Source organism: Dermacentor variabilis, chromosome 8 (assembly GCF_050947875.1).
Source record: "Dermacentor variabilis isolate Ectoservices chromosome 8, ASM5094787v1, whole genome shotgun sequence".
In the NCBI taxonomy this organism is placed as follows: domain Eukaryota; kingdom Metazoa; phylum Arthropoda; class Arachnida; order Ixodida; family Ixodidae; genus Dermacentor; species Dermacentor variabilis.
Window position 1 is genome coordinate 79816583 of NC_134575.1, and position 16854 is coordinate 79833436.

Below are 16854 nucleotides of genomic sequence, written 5' to 3' on the forward strand. Positions count from 1 at the left end.
ACAAAATCTTTCATGAGAGCATTGATATGCTTGGCGAGCCATACGCCCATGATTCACCAGATGGGTCGGGCGGAAACGACAAAATGCATATGCGGTAGGCGGCGTAGTGTGGTCTAAACTTGCCAACACTGGGACTCTAGAAATACTCAAGTTGATGTTAACCTGCCAAATGGAGTACATCGTAAAGTGGCAGTTTTAGCTCGAGTGCTACGATATAAATAGATGCAAACAAATGAATCGCTCTATTACGTAGCTTTATAAGGCGAGTTGGTCCAAAAATTCATGTGAAGGTGTACAATGTTACATATATATTGAACAGTTCTCGTTCAATGAGCTTCCGCTTAATTATTTATTGAAAAGCACTGCACCAAATTTGATGAGCTTTGTAGTATTTAAAAAAAAATATTAGCGAGTGGCTAATTTGTTTATAAAAACTGTTGGAAATTACAAAACATATAGAAAGCAATCAAACATAGAACTGTGTATCCTGTTCAGCAATGGATACTATTTGAGAATATTTTTTTCACACTTTTGTAAACTGCACCCAATAATACATCTTACAACTCTCATCGATGTATTTTAGAACTCTCTTACAAATCCCATCATTGCATGAGTAAAGCTTTCGCAAAATCCTTATAGACCTTGTAGCAAATTCACCTAAGCTCGACCTTATAATGTCAAAGCAGTCAGCTTTAGATTCTTTAACGCACGCACTTTGCAAAACTGCGACATTGCTTTTTGCTGCGGAGTTACGCCCTTGTAAACTTCATGCCTCAAACCCGCCGTGGTTGCTCAGTGGCTATGGTGTTGGGCTGCTGAGCACGAGGTCGCGGGATCGAATCCCGGCCACGGCGGCCGCATTTCGATGGGGGCGAAATGCGAAAACACCCGTGTGCTTAGATTTAGGTGCACGTTAAAGAACCCCAGGTGGTCAAAATTTCCGGAGTCCTCCACTACGGCGTGCCTCATAATCAGAAAGTGGTTTTGGCACGTAAAACCCCAAATATTATTATTATTCATGCCTCAATATTTTAAAGGACTCTATTTTTGGTAAATTCTGCAACAACGTGCAGGCCTTAAATGAAAAGTCTGCTTATTGAAGTCCCTAGACGTTAGCGTTCTCTCTCAATTTCAACGAATTTTGTTCAAACTGGTGAAAGGGTTGTTAAACAAAAGTGGTCTTGCGTTATACATGTGTACGCATAGGCGGTACTGGAGTTGACCATGAGCTTAGTCTTCTTCAAACGGGCTTTGTTGGTTTAGTGCTGCCCAGAGAGATAACAATGACATACTCAGCAATCAGACCTTGAGACTTGAAGCTCGTTTTTAAATGTAAAATGTTCTTTAACTTTATTTCTTTAAACTGCGTTCGCGACTTCACCGCAGGTTATCGCCGAAGTTGCTTATCGACAATAAAGACGTTTCGGACCTCACGTCCGCAATAAGTGTTCGCTCACATAATAGAGATGTTCACAAAATGCTAAAGCAGGCTAACGCACGTCACAACGGTACAAAGCTTTGATCATATTTGAAGAAACTGGCGCCTCAACAAAACTACATCAACAGGAAGTTCTTAAGGCAAACATTCTCTGGCTAAATTATTTGCATTTTGCGGTCTACAAGTTGCTGTCTCACCTGGTTATAAGAAAAAAAGAAATTGGCAGGTTTTAAACTCGTGTAATGCATTACCACGTGTGCAGCGGGAACCTGCTACAGACGTGATAATGCATGAATTTGTATAATTGGAGGCGTCAGACTTCTAGCAAGACAGAAAGAGCGCCAGTGCAAAGTATACGCATTGCACTGTAGGTCCACCCCCTCAACGACACATGCGAGCGCCTAATACAATAGCAAAAACTTTTTTCTTCATTCTTTAGTTCTCTCGTTCTTTCTTTCGTTCTTCCTTACTATCTTTTGTTTCTTCATTCAGTATTTCTTTCCTTCTTTAGTTATTTTTTCCTTGGTTCTTTCCTTCCTTTGGTTATTCATTCATATTCAGCCGTTGCATGTTTGGTTGCTTACGGGGTAATGAACCTTTTCCGTTGGTCCACTTAAGTCTTTCGCCTCATAAATGAAAAAAAAATGTGAGCAATGAAGAAATGAAAGATCTGCTGTGGAGCAAGGAAGTCGATTTTTGTGATCATTATGACAGACTCAACGGGCGGCCTTGTATTATTAAATTAAACTACAACAAGAAGCTATTGGGAAAACAAGCTAAATAGTAAATTTTCATTAGCAAGTGCTAGCCTTTCTGGGCTTACTATTTTAGAATTCTTTGAGTGCTGTCAAGGGTTCCACCCTCGGCAGCCACGCAGATAACACCCTTGTGCTTTTTGAGTTGCTACAAATCTGGACATGCATACTCAAAAATACAATCCTGTGGGCCTAGCACTCGACTCACAAACAAACCCTTCCATGCAGAAGTGCCATGGACAATATGGCAACAAGCATAACAAGGTCCAACGACAATCCAACTTTGTTTTCTATAGACAAATATCTACTACGCCGTAGATCCAACCATACATTTTTCTTCATGGTTCTCTGGAGCAGTTCCCAGAAGTAGAACACCCTCTAACGATGTTCAATACGTCATCTACAGTGTCTAGTTTCTTACATATCAGCCAATGTCACCCACAAGGTAAGAAAAAATCCGATCACACATAAATACTTGTTTTGATTTCTGAATGCGAAAGCACCAATGTCCAATTGAACGCCGTTGAGCGGTCCTTCGAGTTATAAGCTCTTCGCGGGCAAGCAAGCACATTGAGGCGCTTGCTGCGTGTTGATCTGGCCTTAGGAAGTGGCAGTCAGAAGAAATGCGACAGCTTGTGTGGGCCAGAAACGCGCTGATAGCACACGCTTCCGAGAACGAGGGTGGCATGGTGTCGCGGCGATGTCTTCTGCCCTAACGTAACACCTGGCGCGCTAACAGGGCTGCAGCTGTTGCCTTTTTGCCATTTGTTTCATTCAGGCGCATTCGTGACGTGGCGTCGCATCCAATGGGAATTGCCGTTTCGTTGCTACAGACGGCAGACGCCGGATTTTTCATATAATGTGCCATTTGAGGCTTTCGCATGAAAAGCCATGATCTCCAAAAATGTTTTCACAGGCAATTTACCAGTGTCAAGGTTAGAATTAAAGACTCGGTCCCTGGTGTTACACGGATTCTTTTCACCGGCTTAAGCGCGACTTGCCCTTGGCCTCCAGTGTATAGGGACCAGTACATTGGGAAAGGGATAACTAGTCGCGTACATATTACTGCTGTGTTTTGCGTTTTACTGAAAATAAGTTTTGCTTTTGTATAAGTCACCTATCTATATTTTCTTGCATAATATATAACCTGTATGTTGTATAACCGCATGAGAATACCAGTCACCATTTGTTTTATACATTTTTATTGCGAATAACATTCTTTGGCTACCTTAGAAGTTCTGAGCCTGCCTGCCTGCCTGCCTGCCTGCCTGTCTATCTATCTATCTATCTATCTATCTATCTATCTATCTATCTATCTATCTATCTATCTATCTATCTATCTATCTATCTATCTATCTATCTATCTATCTATCTATCTATCTATCTATCTATCAGTCTGTCTGTCTGTCTGTCTGTCTGTCTGTCTGTCTGTCTGTCTGTCTGTCCGTCGGTCTGTCTCTGTCTGTCTGTCTGTCTGTCTGTCTGTCTGTCTGTCTGTCTGTCTGTCTGTCTCTGTCTGTCTGTCTGTCTGTCTGTCTGTCTGTCTGTCTGTCTTCCCTCTAACGCCAACCTAGTGGCTGACTTTGTCTACCTGCTTGGGCCACGAGGTCGTGATGCCGTTGTGGTAGTTCCATTGTCTTCACTCCAGCGTACTGATATCTTACTCTCCTCATGCCGCCGTCGTCATGCCTTCTACCAGACCCAGTGCCCGAAGTTGTCTAATTGCTTCGGCCAGTAGGTATGGACTCGAGGTAGTGAGGGCGCTGAGGTGATTTCATCATCGTCATTCCTACGTTGTTACCCGATACTCGTCATGTCATCGTCGTTACGCTAGTGTCACCGTACAGTCATCACGATTTCGTTGTCACACTCCGATAGGGATGCCGTCGTAGTAGAACACTCGTCGTCATTCCAGCTTTGTAATTTCACTCTCGTCATGTTATCGTCTTCATGCCTTCAACTCGAACCAAGTGATCCACGTTGTCTAATAGGTCGCGCCACCGGGTATGTGTTTGAGGTCGTGAGGCCGTCGTGGTCGTTACACTGTCGTCATTCCAGCTTCATCATCCGACCCTTGTCATGCCGTTGTCAACACGCCATCGTCGTAACACAGTAGTCGTCATACCGTTGTCGTCACGGAACCATCTTATCATTCTCATCACTTCAGTAAATTGCCTTGGCATCGTCGTCATACCATCTTCGTCTTTCTATCGATGTCGATCATCCTTTTTGATTTCTTTGCCAAAAGGTGTGGCTTGCTTGGATGCCTGGCTTCAGTCGAGCCTTTCTCAAAATGGTAAATTTGATCGCCCGCATTCCAGCGCACGTCCGCAGCAGGTGTTGAGCATGTAACGTTCCCGCAAGGGCGAATACTTGTCGTTTGTCGTTGATCCACAAGCCCAGGTAACGGATGGCATAACCGCGACTCCAGAACGGAACCTCAAAAATATTTACTTCTTGCACCGTGGTCAAGTTACGAGGAAGCAAGCTGGCATACGGGAGAATTTAGGCACGTGTGTCCCGTCGGCAGTCACATTTCTGTGCTTGAGAGGCCGTGAGTATCCAACGTAAGGGACACAGGTACCTCACACTAAGCAGGCGATCGATTCAGTTCGCCTTTTATGTAGTTTAAGCGATTGTCAGCTCGGCCCTGTACCAACTGCAACTCAATACTACGATATCAGAACTGGTGGAGTTTTTGTAACTTGCTTAAGGAGTTCCACTGCATTGAGCGAACCACTGTAAATATGCACTGTCGCGGTGTTGCGTACTGTACTAATTGGTTTGATGAATGGTGCATACCTAAGAACTTAAGTAGTAACGAATCAGGCGTTGCTGTCTTGTAGGAGCAGGCCGATCAGGTTGGGCAGTGAGATGGGCAGACGAAGTCACTTGTCACATCTGCGTGAATGATGCAGTGACTCTGGGGTGGTCGTCTCACTAGTAGCAGCTTGATAGTCGTGGCGGTGAGTTATGGCAGTTTATTTGCGGTCAGAGTAGCATAACATAATATGTGAACTTCATCTTTTGCCATAGTCTGTGCTGGCCATCCAATAAAATGTATCTTACGTATCGCCACTGCAGCATTGTGACGTGCCTTTGTACAGTCCTGACCTGTTCAGCTTATGTAAACAGCTCTGAATGATGGTAAACTGCGCCTGCACTTGCCGAATGGGAATCGCTGGGAGGGAAGGGAGCCCTGTGGTCACGTTCATGCTCTCTGAGTTCACAACCTCTAGTCTAGACCACTGTTGTGCATTGACTCGTGCAACAGTCCCTCATAGATGATTGGTTATTGGAAACATGTACTCACAAGACTTTGAGCCACTTTATAGAGCGTACCGCAACTCCTCGGCTAAATCCTGCGCGCCCATTGCAATGTTGTAGAAGAAATCCGGCATGATTCTGGAAGCTAGGATGTGCAGGTACTGGAGTGGTAAACGTCAAAGTTCATCTCACGCATGTCTTTGGTCTTTGGTATGTCTTTTTTTCAGACCTTGATTGCAAAGGCAGATTTAGACACCTGCTTTCTGCTAGCCAGTCTTAGAAAATTGCCTGCAGCGCGATATTTCCTATGAGATTCCGAGGCCGGCAGCCTGCACATGCGAGCGAAAGACTTCTAGGATATATTTGGTTTCCGGCATTCATATGCACACATAAGGGTCTGGCTATGGATGCGAAGTAAATAAACAAACCGCGTATACATTTTTCATTGTGGGACGTTGCTATAAACTACGGCTGTCACCATCGTGACGGGCCGCTGCAGGGTATACGCCATAGTGCGCCATCGGGGTTGGCCAGGGAGCTGGATAGCAGCCATGAGAGGTCGCAGACGGACACGGCGTGTTTACCTGTGTCGGTTTGTGAAAGCCTCAGCTTGCCTTCTGATTCAGAAGCAATGACCCTGAGTCCACATTGGCTCCCAACGTGGGGACAGCTAGTGGTACTCGGAGACAGGCACCAAGGTTTCGTTTGTTTGACGTTATCATTATTTGCAATATTTGCTATGTATTAGGCTTGTTGGCAGGGGTAATCGCTTTCATTTGTGTGGCGGTTTCGCAGAGATTTTGCTTTCCTTTTTTATGGTTTTGTCGCTTTCGTTCTGTTTTTTTTTTCGATCTACGAAGAACGGGTCTTTATTACGCAAGATTGCTTCGGAGGAGGTTGAGCTGCGATGAGACACTGATGCTTGTAAGCGGGACGATTACACTGCTTCGTCGCCTCTGCATCAGACTGCAATTCTGTGAGAGACTCGCCGCCACCCGCGTGAGTCTCAAACAATGACAGAGTTAGCGCTGGACATTCCAACGTTTCCCGGCCGCAATATCAGGAAATATTTCACGAACTGCCTCGATTAACTGTCAAATTCCCCTATTGCTTGCGTTTCTCGGAGGAGTGCTTGCTCTCACGGCTGCTGCCCGTTCCTCTGCGCAATGCCATGGTGGTGAGATAGGTGAGTTTGCCGCCCACGTCAAAGTGCATGGACCGGTTTTTGCAGTCATTCCTGTCGGAGCTCTTACCTCATCACCAGGTAGTGGATGCCGGTACAATACACCCAGACGAAGGGCTGCTAGATTATGTTTTGGCTACGTAGGAGCTCTTTCGTACTGTTGATCCCAAGGCATCCGAGGCCGCAACGTTTTATCGTACGGGAGAACCTGGTACTCAACTTCGGAATCGACGGCTTCCAAATGTCGTGTGCCCGCGATCCCTTTTCATTTGCCGTGGCCACCCTCCCGTGCAAAGCACACGCAAATGCGCTGCCGTCATGATGAGGTGTAGGCTGCCGTCGACAATCCTCGACACTTTACAAAGACGTGCTTTTGAGCCTATGGAGAAACCACAGCATGCACGCACGGTCGAGCCATTTGCTGCTGTGTGCACGGAGAAACCAGGTTGCACTCCTGTCATGCGTCATCGCACTGACCCGGGAGACGCCAGACCTTGAATCTGCCTCTCAAGGTCTCTGAGCATGCATAAATGGGCACTCCTTGACGTTGTCCTCCAGGAGATGATCGACGCTGGTGCTGTGAGACTGCCTCAATCGTATTAGGCGTGCCCAATTATCTAGCGCTAAAGAAGAACGGCACCGTAGGCTTGTGCAGAGTCTATCACCACCTGAAGAGAGGAAGACGAAGTGATTGTTTGATAGAACGCTTCTACGTTTGTCTCCGCTTTTTCGCTTTGTTTTCCTGCATTTCTGGGAGCTGCCGCTCCCTCCTTGCGGCAATGGATGAAGAAATCTCCGAGGACTTTCCTGATGTGCAGCAGTCAGGTCGGGTAGCGTCCAGGAAACGTGGAAGTGCGTCAGGCGACACAGACAGCGAGGCCACTGAGATATGTTCGGACAGCTACGACTCATCGGACGATGACTTCCAGGTCGTGATGAGTAGATCAGCGAAGACTACTGCAGGCATCTTCATCGCCCAGTGCTTCTACCGTGAACAGTGCACCGCTGCGCTGGCCGCACACTGTGCTCTTCATGCCCGTGGACCCGGCGACCAATTTGCGGCTCCTCAACAGGCAGGTCCTCTCTTGCTTACTTGAGAGAATCGCACCAAATGAGATTAAAGACGTGCGAATAAACTCGCGGAAGAATGTCCTGGCAGTTGATGTTTTACATCGCAGCGCCCTACAACACCTACGTAATATAACTGATATCGACAATGTAAAGGTGCGATCAATGATCCCCACAGGCGGCGATGGTACTGCGAGCGTCATTTATGACGTCGACGTTGCCATTTCTAATGACGACTTGCCAACGCTGATAAAGCCAACGACAGAAGGCAATTTCATTACAAGGATTTCCAGATTGGGAAACACACGCTGTGTGAAGATTTTGTTTGAAGGAGACAGCCTTCCTTCCCACGTCAAAGTAGGACATGTCCGCCATCCAGTACGACCATTCGTACCGAAGCCCCTCCAGTGTTTCAAGTGTTACAAGATTGGCCACGTGAAGGGTGTCTGTGTGAACAACGTCGTGTGACCGCGGTGCTCTGAGTCTCATTCAGAAGACGCCTGCAACGCACATGTTCTAAAATGCCCTAACTGCAGTGGTCCTCACAAGGCCTCATCAAAGGATTGCCCGCGGATGCGGACGGAATTCACCATTCTAAAACGAATGGTGCGGGACAATTCGACGCATCGAGAAGCTGCTACCGCTGTTCGGCGACGTCGGCATCGCCACCGAAAACGTTCGCGAAATTCCGAAACTGCAGATAGGTACACGCCAGCTACCGTCAGACGGACTGCCGCATCACCGCACTGCGCCACCATGACAGATACAAGGAAAGCAAACAAAGCGGGGAGGCTCGCCCGTCCTGAAGAATGGCCTGAGCTACCGAGCGCACAACTCCCTGCTAAGTTACCTCAAAACGCACCGACTTCGACGGCTTCTGCACCTGTTGAAGCGACGCTGACTGATGATCTCCAGGTCATCAACATTCTGCGGTCGCTCATGAATGCCATTCGCGTTATACTTACCAACATGAAGTCCACGTCAGCGCAAAGCGCACTACTGGTGCTGGACACTTTGAGTCCAGTACTTGCAGCTCTTGGTTAAAATCATGGCTCTCCAGAAGCCGTCGTTTCGTGACGAAGTCCGAAACGCGTCGATATTTCAGTGGAACGCTAGAGGACTGAAGTCACGCATGTCGGACTTTCTACAGTTTGTGTTCACGAATAAGTTCCCAATCATCGTCATCTGCGAGCCCTTATCAGATAACATCAGACTGTCCGGGTATGAGTGTTTCATGTCCGCCACACACGGAGAATGCAGCAAGATTATCTTATTTATGCGACGTGATCTTACGTATGTCCATCACCCAGTGTCGCCTGACCAAGAAAACCAATACGTATGTCTGACAGTAAAGAAAGGCAAGCTCACTTTCACATTAATTGGAGCCTACATATCGCCCTCAAGTCGGCTGGACTGCGAGAGATTACGGCGAATCACGACGGCGACTCCGCAGCCTTTGGTGATTACTGGAGATTTTAATGCCCACCACCATATCTGGGGAAGTTCTAAGATAAACTCGAGAGGCAGAAAATTAGTGTCATTTGCCTCCGAACAAGAACTGTGCTTGTTAAATGATGGAAGCCCCACCTTCCTGCGTGGAACTGCCTACTGTAGCTGCCTGGACCTGACCTTTGTTTCACGCTCTTTCACTAGAAAGGTCAGGTGGTTTCCGGATATTGAAACGCGGGGAAGTGACCACCTACCCACTTATCTTAGGGTTGAAGGGTTGACGGACTCCAGGTTAGCCGGCGTCACACAATGTATAGACTGGCCAATGTTCAAGTCAATTGTCGAAGACGGCTGTCGTGATGACTTATCCTCTTGCCTAGAGGACATCATAAAAGGTGCCCTAGAGGTTGCGAAAAATTCGCTTCTGAGAACGTATACATGCACCGAATACGACATCGAGCTAGAGAAGCTTCGTGCAATTCGTCGTCGTGCAGAGCGAAGATACAGGCGCACGAAGTCTGTACATGACTTGAGGTTGGCCAGAAGAACTCAAAAGAAGATTCAGCGTCGCATGGACAAACTCGCATCGCAAAGATGGAAATCATTCTGCGAATCTTTGGATCCACGAAAACCTTTGTCTCACATATGGGGAACTGTTCGTGGTCTCCGTGGAACCCCACAGCAGCGTCACCCTTTTAAGTCTTTGGCCCTTCACCAACAATGCAGCGAGATTGACGTAGCGGAAGCTTTCTGCAGGAGGATTGCTGGCGAAACTAGTTCCGCTGGAACATCGCCGCTCCACCACTCACCGGTTTCACGCGACCCCCGCATGGATAGTCCTTTCTCCATGGACGAGCTCGAAGCTGCACTGGCCTTGTGCAAGCGTTCATCTTCACCAGGACCCGACGGTATAACCTACCGTGCCCTATGTAATCTTGGCGAAGAGGCTCGAAAAGTGCTCCTGCTCTTGTTCAACAGCTCCTGGCAGACAGGTACGGTTCCCCAGGAATGGAAGACCAGTCGCCTAATTCCACTACTCAAGCCTGGCAAGTCGCCTGTAGACATTGCATCATACCGACCAATTGCGCTTGCCAGTTGCATCGGAAAACTAATGGAGAGGATGGTTCTAGCACGGCTAGAATGGTACCTCGAACATTACCAGGTATATCCAGATGCAGTGGCCGGCTTCAGGCGTGGCCGTTCTTCCATAGACAACGTTATCGACTTAGTGACGTACGTCGAGCACCAGAAGTCCTGCAAAAGATTATCTGCTGCCCTGTTTCTGGATGTTAAAGGAGCGTACGATAACGTAACGCACGAAGTGATTTTCAACGCGTTAGAGGCAGTAGGACTTGGCGGCAAAGTCTATCTCTGGATAAGTAGCTATCTACATAAGAGATCCTTTTTCGTACTTACCGAGGATGGCCCGACCTCGCAGCATTACAGTAACCGTGGGGTGCCTCAGGGCGGAGTACTCAGCCCAACGCTCTTCAGTCTAACACTCATTGGACTCACCGACATCCTGCCAGGCACCGTTAGGCTATCCATCTACGCCGACGACATTTGCATTTGGACGTCGGCTGTGACGTGACTGCAGCTTCGCGCGCGGCTTCAAAAGTATGCCACTTTAACGTCCTCCTACCTTAGAGAACAAGGACTTCGTATATCATACGAAAAGTGCGCAGCGGTGGCATTTACCAGGAAATCAATGTCTCCATACGTGATATCCGTCGACAGACACATGATCTCGTACAACACGAGTCACAGATTTTTGGGAGTGGTCCTTGATAAAAATCTCTCCTGGACCCCTCATGTGAATTATGTGAAAAAGCGCCTGACAGGAATTTGTCATATGTTTAGGTTCCTTGAAGGAAAGACCGGGGGAGTACCAATACACTCTATGCTGCAACTGTACAGGGTCCTCTTTATTGGATTCCTACGGTACAGCCTACCGGTCATGTCCAACACCTGCAGAACTGAAGCATCCAAGCCCAAGCCCTCAAGATCTGTCTCGGTCTAGCGCGGAGTGCGTCAACGACTGAGGTTATTGCAGTCGCTCAAGATTTCACTATTAAAACGCACATTATCATTGAAACAATGCGTGTGCACATACGACACGTTGCCCGGACCCCTACCCACCACCTAGCAAGCCTCCCAGTAGATAGGCCTCACACGACATTCAGTGCGACTGTCTTCGCGCACCGTGCCTCTTTTAGGTCAGGTTACATACCTGCGGCAAGGCCTTCCAGTCCTCCATGGTGTATGCGCCGTACTCAAGTGATCCTTACAATCCCAGGCCTTCAGAAAAAGTCGGACTTGCCATCATCAGCGCTCAAGCAACTAACTTTACTTCTCTTGTACGAGAAATACAGCGACTGCACACACGTCTACACTGATGGATCAACTACATCAACCAGTTCCGGCGGCGCTCTAGTTATACAAGCAATGAGAATAACCAAGCGGTTCAAGACTTCCAATGTCACTACGTCTACAGCTGCAGAGCTGGCGGCTCTCCGCGACGCGCTTCAAGTAATAAATGCTGAAAGTCCTAGAAAATGGGCGGTCTTCTGCGATTCAGGGCCGGCCTTGCAATGTGTGCAGTCGTTTCTCCGACCTGGAACTCACGATCAGCTCACGTGCGAAATCGTGGAACTTGTTCATCACTTAATCGAAAAAGGCCATGATATCTCTTTTCAGTGGATACCAGGTCATTGCGGTATCATTGGAAATGATGACGCCGATAAGGCAGCTCGGACGTCAAACCAAGAAGACCGCTGCGTCCCCATTCCTCTCTCAAGGACCGACGCCGCGAGGCAACTTGGCATTCTAGCACGCACGATCTCCTTGGCAGAGTGGAACACCGCACATACAAGGCGCACAAGACTGCAAAGACTAAACCCGTCACTTCAACTCAAACCTCCAGCGGGTCTACACCGACGTGAAGCGTCTCTTCTGTGCCGGTTATGGCTTGGAGTTGCCTTCACGAATGCCTACTCAGCACTAATTGGAATGACTAATACTCCTGCATGTGACGTTTGCGGATGCGAGGAGAACATTGACCACTTATTGTGCCATTGTCCTCAATTTCAAGCACAAAGACAGTCTTTGTCCAACACATTGAGGACACTCGATAATCGTCCTCTGAGTGAACAGACCATATTAGAGCACCGTCCCGACCGATCATCGGCTCAGAAGGCAGTGAAGGCACTTTTGTGTTTTCTCAGAACTTCTGGTTTGCTCGAGCGACTCTAACTGAAGTGCTGTCCGTACACGTACCTACACCTTCTCTCTCTTCCCCTTCTCCCATCCCCCAGTGTAGGGTAGCCAACCAGACTATTGACTGGTTAACCTCCCTGCCTTTCCTGAACGCTCCTCTCTCTCTCTCTCTATCACCGCCTAAACGATGCTGCCTTCCCGGATGCTTACTCTTTCCCCTGAATTTAATCAACTCTGCCGAGTCTTGGTAGTATGCATGTCTTCTCTTCACTCGAAGGGGTCTCGTGGCTTTTTACTGGAGGAGTGACCTGCGAGCATCCCTAAACTACATTTATCGCTTACAAAGGGCTCTTTGAGTTCGGCCTCTGGTAATTCGGCTTAAACAGATCGCCTTTTCTTTTGAACGCTTAACATACATCGTTCTCGATTATATGCAGTAATGATTCGCTATGACCTACATGCACGATGTTGTCATCTCTTTTCTCGCTCTTGAGCGACAATGTTCTGGAGGACATGTAAAGAATTGGTCTAACAGGTTATCCATAAGTATAGTTAGCCCTCTCCAATGTCGTTGTTGGTGACAGGCATCATCACCCACGTGACGCGAAGCTTCGTTCACTCGTGCAGCATGACATTAATTGTTTGCAGTGTTTCTGGTCATCATAGTGGGTTACTGTGCCTTCATACATCGCTGTGGAAAGCTCCCGGCTGCACTTAAACAACTGTTGCGAAAGGGTCCAAAATTCAATTGAGCCGAAACTTAGCAAGAAGCATTTGTGTACTATACCGAAGCAATTCTGCAACGGCTGCACCACATCTTCCGGACGTGAATAAACCATTTGTGTTACAAACAGACGCTAGCGACTATAGTCTAGGAGCAGTTTTATTGTTGGAATTCGACAGGCTGCCTTCGCAAGTCACACGCTGAGGGCGGCAGAAAAGAATTGCACGTTGACTGAGTGTGAATGCGTAGCCATTGTACACACGCTGAAAAAGTTTTGTTTGTACATAGATGGTGCCTCCTTGACAATTGAAACAGAGCACATGGCCCTAATTTTACTGCAGCTTGCAAATACTGACTGGTCACCTTTCGTTGTATACATTAACGTTGCAACGATATACCTTTACCGTTGAACAAAAAACTGGCATTCTGAACAAAATGGCTGACGCCCTCTACAGTACACCGTTGTTTGATTCCTCTTCCACACAGGACACATCTGGCCTGGTTGCTGTTTTTGATGCTGACTCGCGGTGGGTATCCTTCATCAGCAGACAGTGCCTTCTCGCTGGTAAACGCGAGGACAGTATTGCCATCAGGTGACTGCCCCCCTACGTGAACGTAGTCTACTCAAAAAAGCAAGAATGACGAGTTCAACTTCTGTAGCTTTGCTGAGGACAGTGTCCTACTTCAATACATTCCTTAATTGACAATGTTCGCTGTAACTCTCTCTTCCTAGTAGTCTCCACGTAGTCTCTGAACCGACTTCCTACGGTACTTCCATGACAACACAATGGCTGGTCACAGCTCTGCCAGCAAGACCAACCGTCAGTTGTGTCAGAGTGCTTCCTGGCGAGGCATGAGATAGGATGCTCTCCGATATGGTAGACGTTGTTTTATATGTCAACGGGTAAACCACCGGGCGGGTCCACCACCCGGATTGATGCAGCCCATTAGTCGCAGCACTTGGCAGATTGCAGCTTGTGGTATTATGAGACCTTTTTATTGCAAAGCTCGTGGTAACCGCTAGTTCTTAGTGATCACTGTGCTCTTCACAAAGTGCAAGGAGTTGCTCCTTTGGCGCACACTGACATCGCTACATAGCCGAGATTAGCTCGTGCAAATGTTTTCGCAATACGATTTCCTGGAACAAGTGATAACTCAGAACGATACTTACTTCATGATTCGCGTATTCCGATGCCGTGTTACACCCTTGGTGTCAAACACAGCCAAGCAACGCTGTATTCCTCACAAGCAAACATCACTGAGATCGTCCATAGGAAGTTTTGAGATAAGCTTATTGCCCAAAGCGCACGTTATATAAACTGGGACGCCAATCTTTCAGAAATGGCGCTCGCAATCCGACCCGCAGTACATCGCTCTACTGGTTTCAATCTTGGTCTAATATTTAGAAAAAAATATTTTCCCATTAGTAAAGACGGTTGCCCCATCACGTTTCTTTCCCCTGATAGCCACACTTTCGCTACTGTTTTAGGCAGGAGACTTGAGGCGGCTGTCACTGTTGCTCGCAAGCATATCAACCATGCTTGTCTGTAGCGGGCAGCCCAGCAGAATTCGGGTCGCACTGATGTTCAGTACGAGCTTGGTGACATGATATTGCGCCGCAAAGACACTTAGTAACTAAGCAAGATGTTTACCGACGCCTTTAGCACCTCCATGAGACGGCCTTTTATGGTAGCCAGGAATCTTAGTAAACTTTTTTCTCGTAAACTTAAAACGCACTCGACGGATCGCTGAGAAGGATGCACAAACTGCTAAGCAGTGTATTTGTGAGTTCTTCCAGGATTTTAGGTGTTTGTTATCGTCTGATCCTTGTCTTGAAATCTGGCTACTAGGAGTTATCATAAATACGCGAATATTTTTTTAGATGGTCTTCGTTTGCGTGGACATTTGGTGGGCCCTCCTTTTATTTAACTCCGAGGCCAGATGGGGGCCAACTAGGCGATTGTATTGTCACTGGCGCAATGCGGATAATTTTGGACTATATTGGCGCGAATTATGCCCGCATTGCTAATTTGACCTATATTAGGAGTAAACCACGCTTCTTGTAATGAAAACCGTAGCCACCATTCGGATACCATTGACTTGAATACACGATGCCTCCTTAGTCTAAGCACACTCGCGCCAATTCCCAAAAATGAGCCGTACAGTGATTTTTCCTCATCCTGTATATGTCCACGGCAGTGCATCCTTTACCTTTTACATTCTTTCGACCTCTTAATTGGCAGTTAGCAGATCTTCCGCGTGCTTTTTAACAAACGGAAAGATAAAAAGAAAAGTGGATTGTTTGTTCTGTAACATCAGTCCTACATAGGCTGAGCTGCATCAAAGAGATAAGAATAAATACAGGGCACGTGCAAAAAGAAACGGGGCATCGAGAACAAAAGAAGGCCTTCACGAAGATAGGTCCTCCTATCGAAACGTTGGCCAGCCTTTCTGAGGCACCTTATCCCAGTTTACAAACTTTGTACTCCTACTTATCTGTTTGAGTCGGTTATCTTGCACAACATTTAACAGGCTGAAAGACGACTGCACTCTTTGACTATCTATGTTGCGGGTATTCAATGGTTAGCCGACAGGTGCAGCTAAAAATTTGCTAATTGCTGTGAAAAGAAGTACGAAAATTTCGCTGGCTTGCTGAACAAAGCTATCAAATTGAGCAGGCGGAAAATGTCCTCTTAAATTATTTGCTTGCTATAAGGCTGGAGGTTATGACACGATACCTGTAAAGAATCGTTGAGAGCACTGCCAGACACAACGTTGCGAACATCGCCGAAGACAAAAGGAGCGCCGTTTATCGCGATGGGCGAAAACAAGTTATCTCCGCCGTTGTCTTGCGTGCACTGTTCCCGGATGTTCAGTACCCGTCCGATTCATATATTCCACGGATGCGGTCGACATCACCATAAAATGTGATTCACCCTGGGCCTATGTGGCAGCTGCTCGGCTTCTCGAGCTCTCATCCTGTTAACGGGGCCCCGACACGCAAGGGTTACCAATCACGTGCGAGTCCATTCGCCTGTGTAGCGTGCGTGTGCGCGCGCGCGTACTCGTGTGTGTGTGTGTGTGTGTGCGCACGTACGTACCACTGTGTGCCTATAACGCGCCTGCACCTCATCGCGAGCGCAGCGACAAGTTGTTGCAGCCACCAAAAAGTAAAACCAGAACGAAAGACAAAACATAATTGCGTTTTGCAAAGCAAAATGCGCAGTATTACATCCGGCACACCGTCGAAATTCTCTGTAACAATCAGAACCCTGCGTCGCTTGAGTTGTCGGCTTAACTTGGGTTTTGACGATGAAATAGCGCAGGAAACGTAGACGGACAAAAGTAATAAACACGACAATGCGCTGACTAAAAAAATGATGCCGTTCTCGCGATGACAGCAGTGGTTTTAAAGATGGTTGCAATTTGCATTTGTTACTGCAGCAGCAAATATTCGGCGCCACGCAAATGTAGCTAAATGACGATTATGTTTATTGGCATCCTCTTTGAAGCTGGGCCGCCAACGTCCTACAGTTGTCCAGCAGATATCCGCAACGGGACATTCGCACGTCCTAGGAGATATGTAGGAAGCCTATGGATCATTCTTGAATGTCCATGGGATCGTCCCATGTACACAACTTGAAAGTTTATCGAAATGTCCCACAATCGTCATAATGGGATAATGAGACGTTGAAGAGATGTTTAAATATGAATTGCTCCTTTTGAATTATCCCAACTACGTAGTAAGGCCATT

General features: G+C 47.3%; 1 protein-coding gene across 1 annotated transcript in view; it reads right to left on the reverse strand.

Moving 5' to 3' along the window:
• The window catches only part of LOC142590371 (cytochrome P450 3A13-like), a 103584-nt gene extending 87525 nt beyond the window's left edge, over positions 1–16059 (reverse strand). The window contains exon 1 of the mRNA XM_075702442.1: positions 15839–16059. Within this exon, the coding sequence (XP_075558557.1) occupies positions 15839–15885 (47 nt within the window). The 5' untranslated portion in view covers positions 15886–16059. The remainder of the gene's footprint in view (positions 1–15838) is intronic.
• Between the last annotated feature and the right edge of the window lie 795 nt (positions 16060–16854).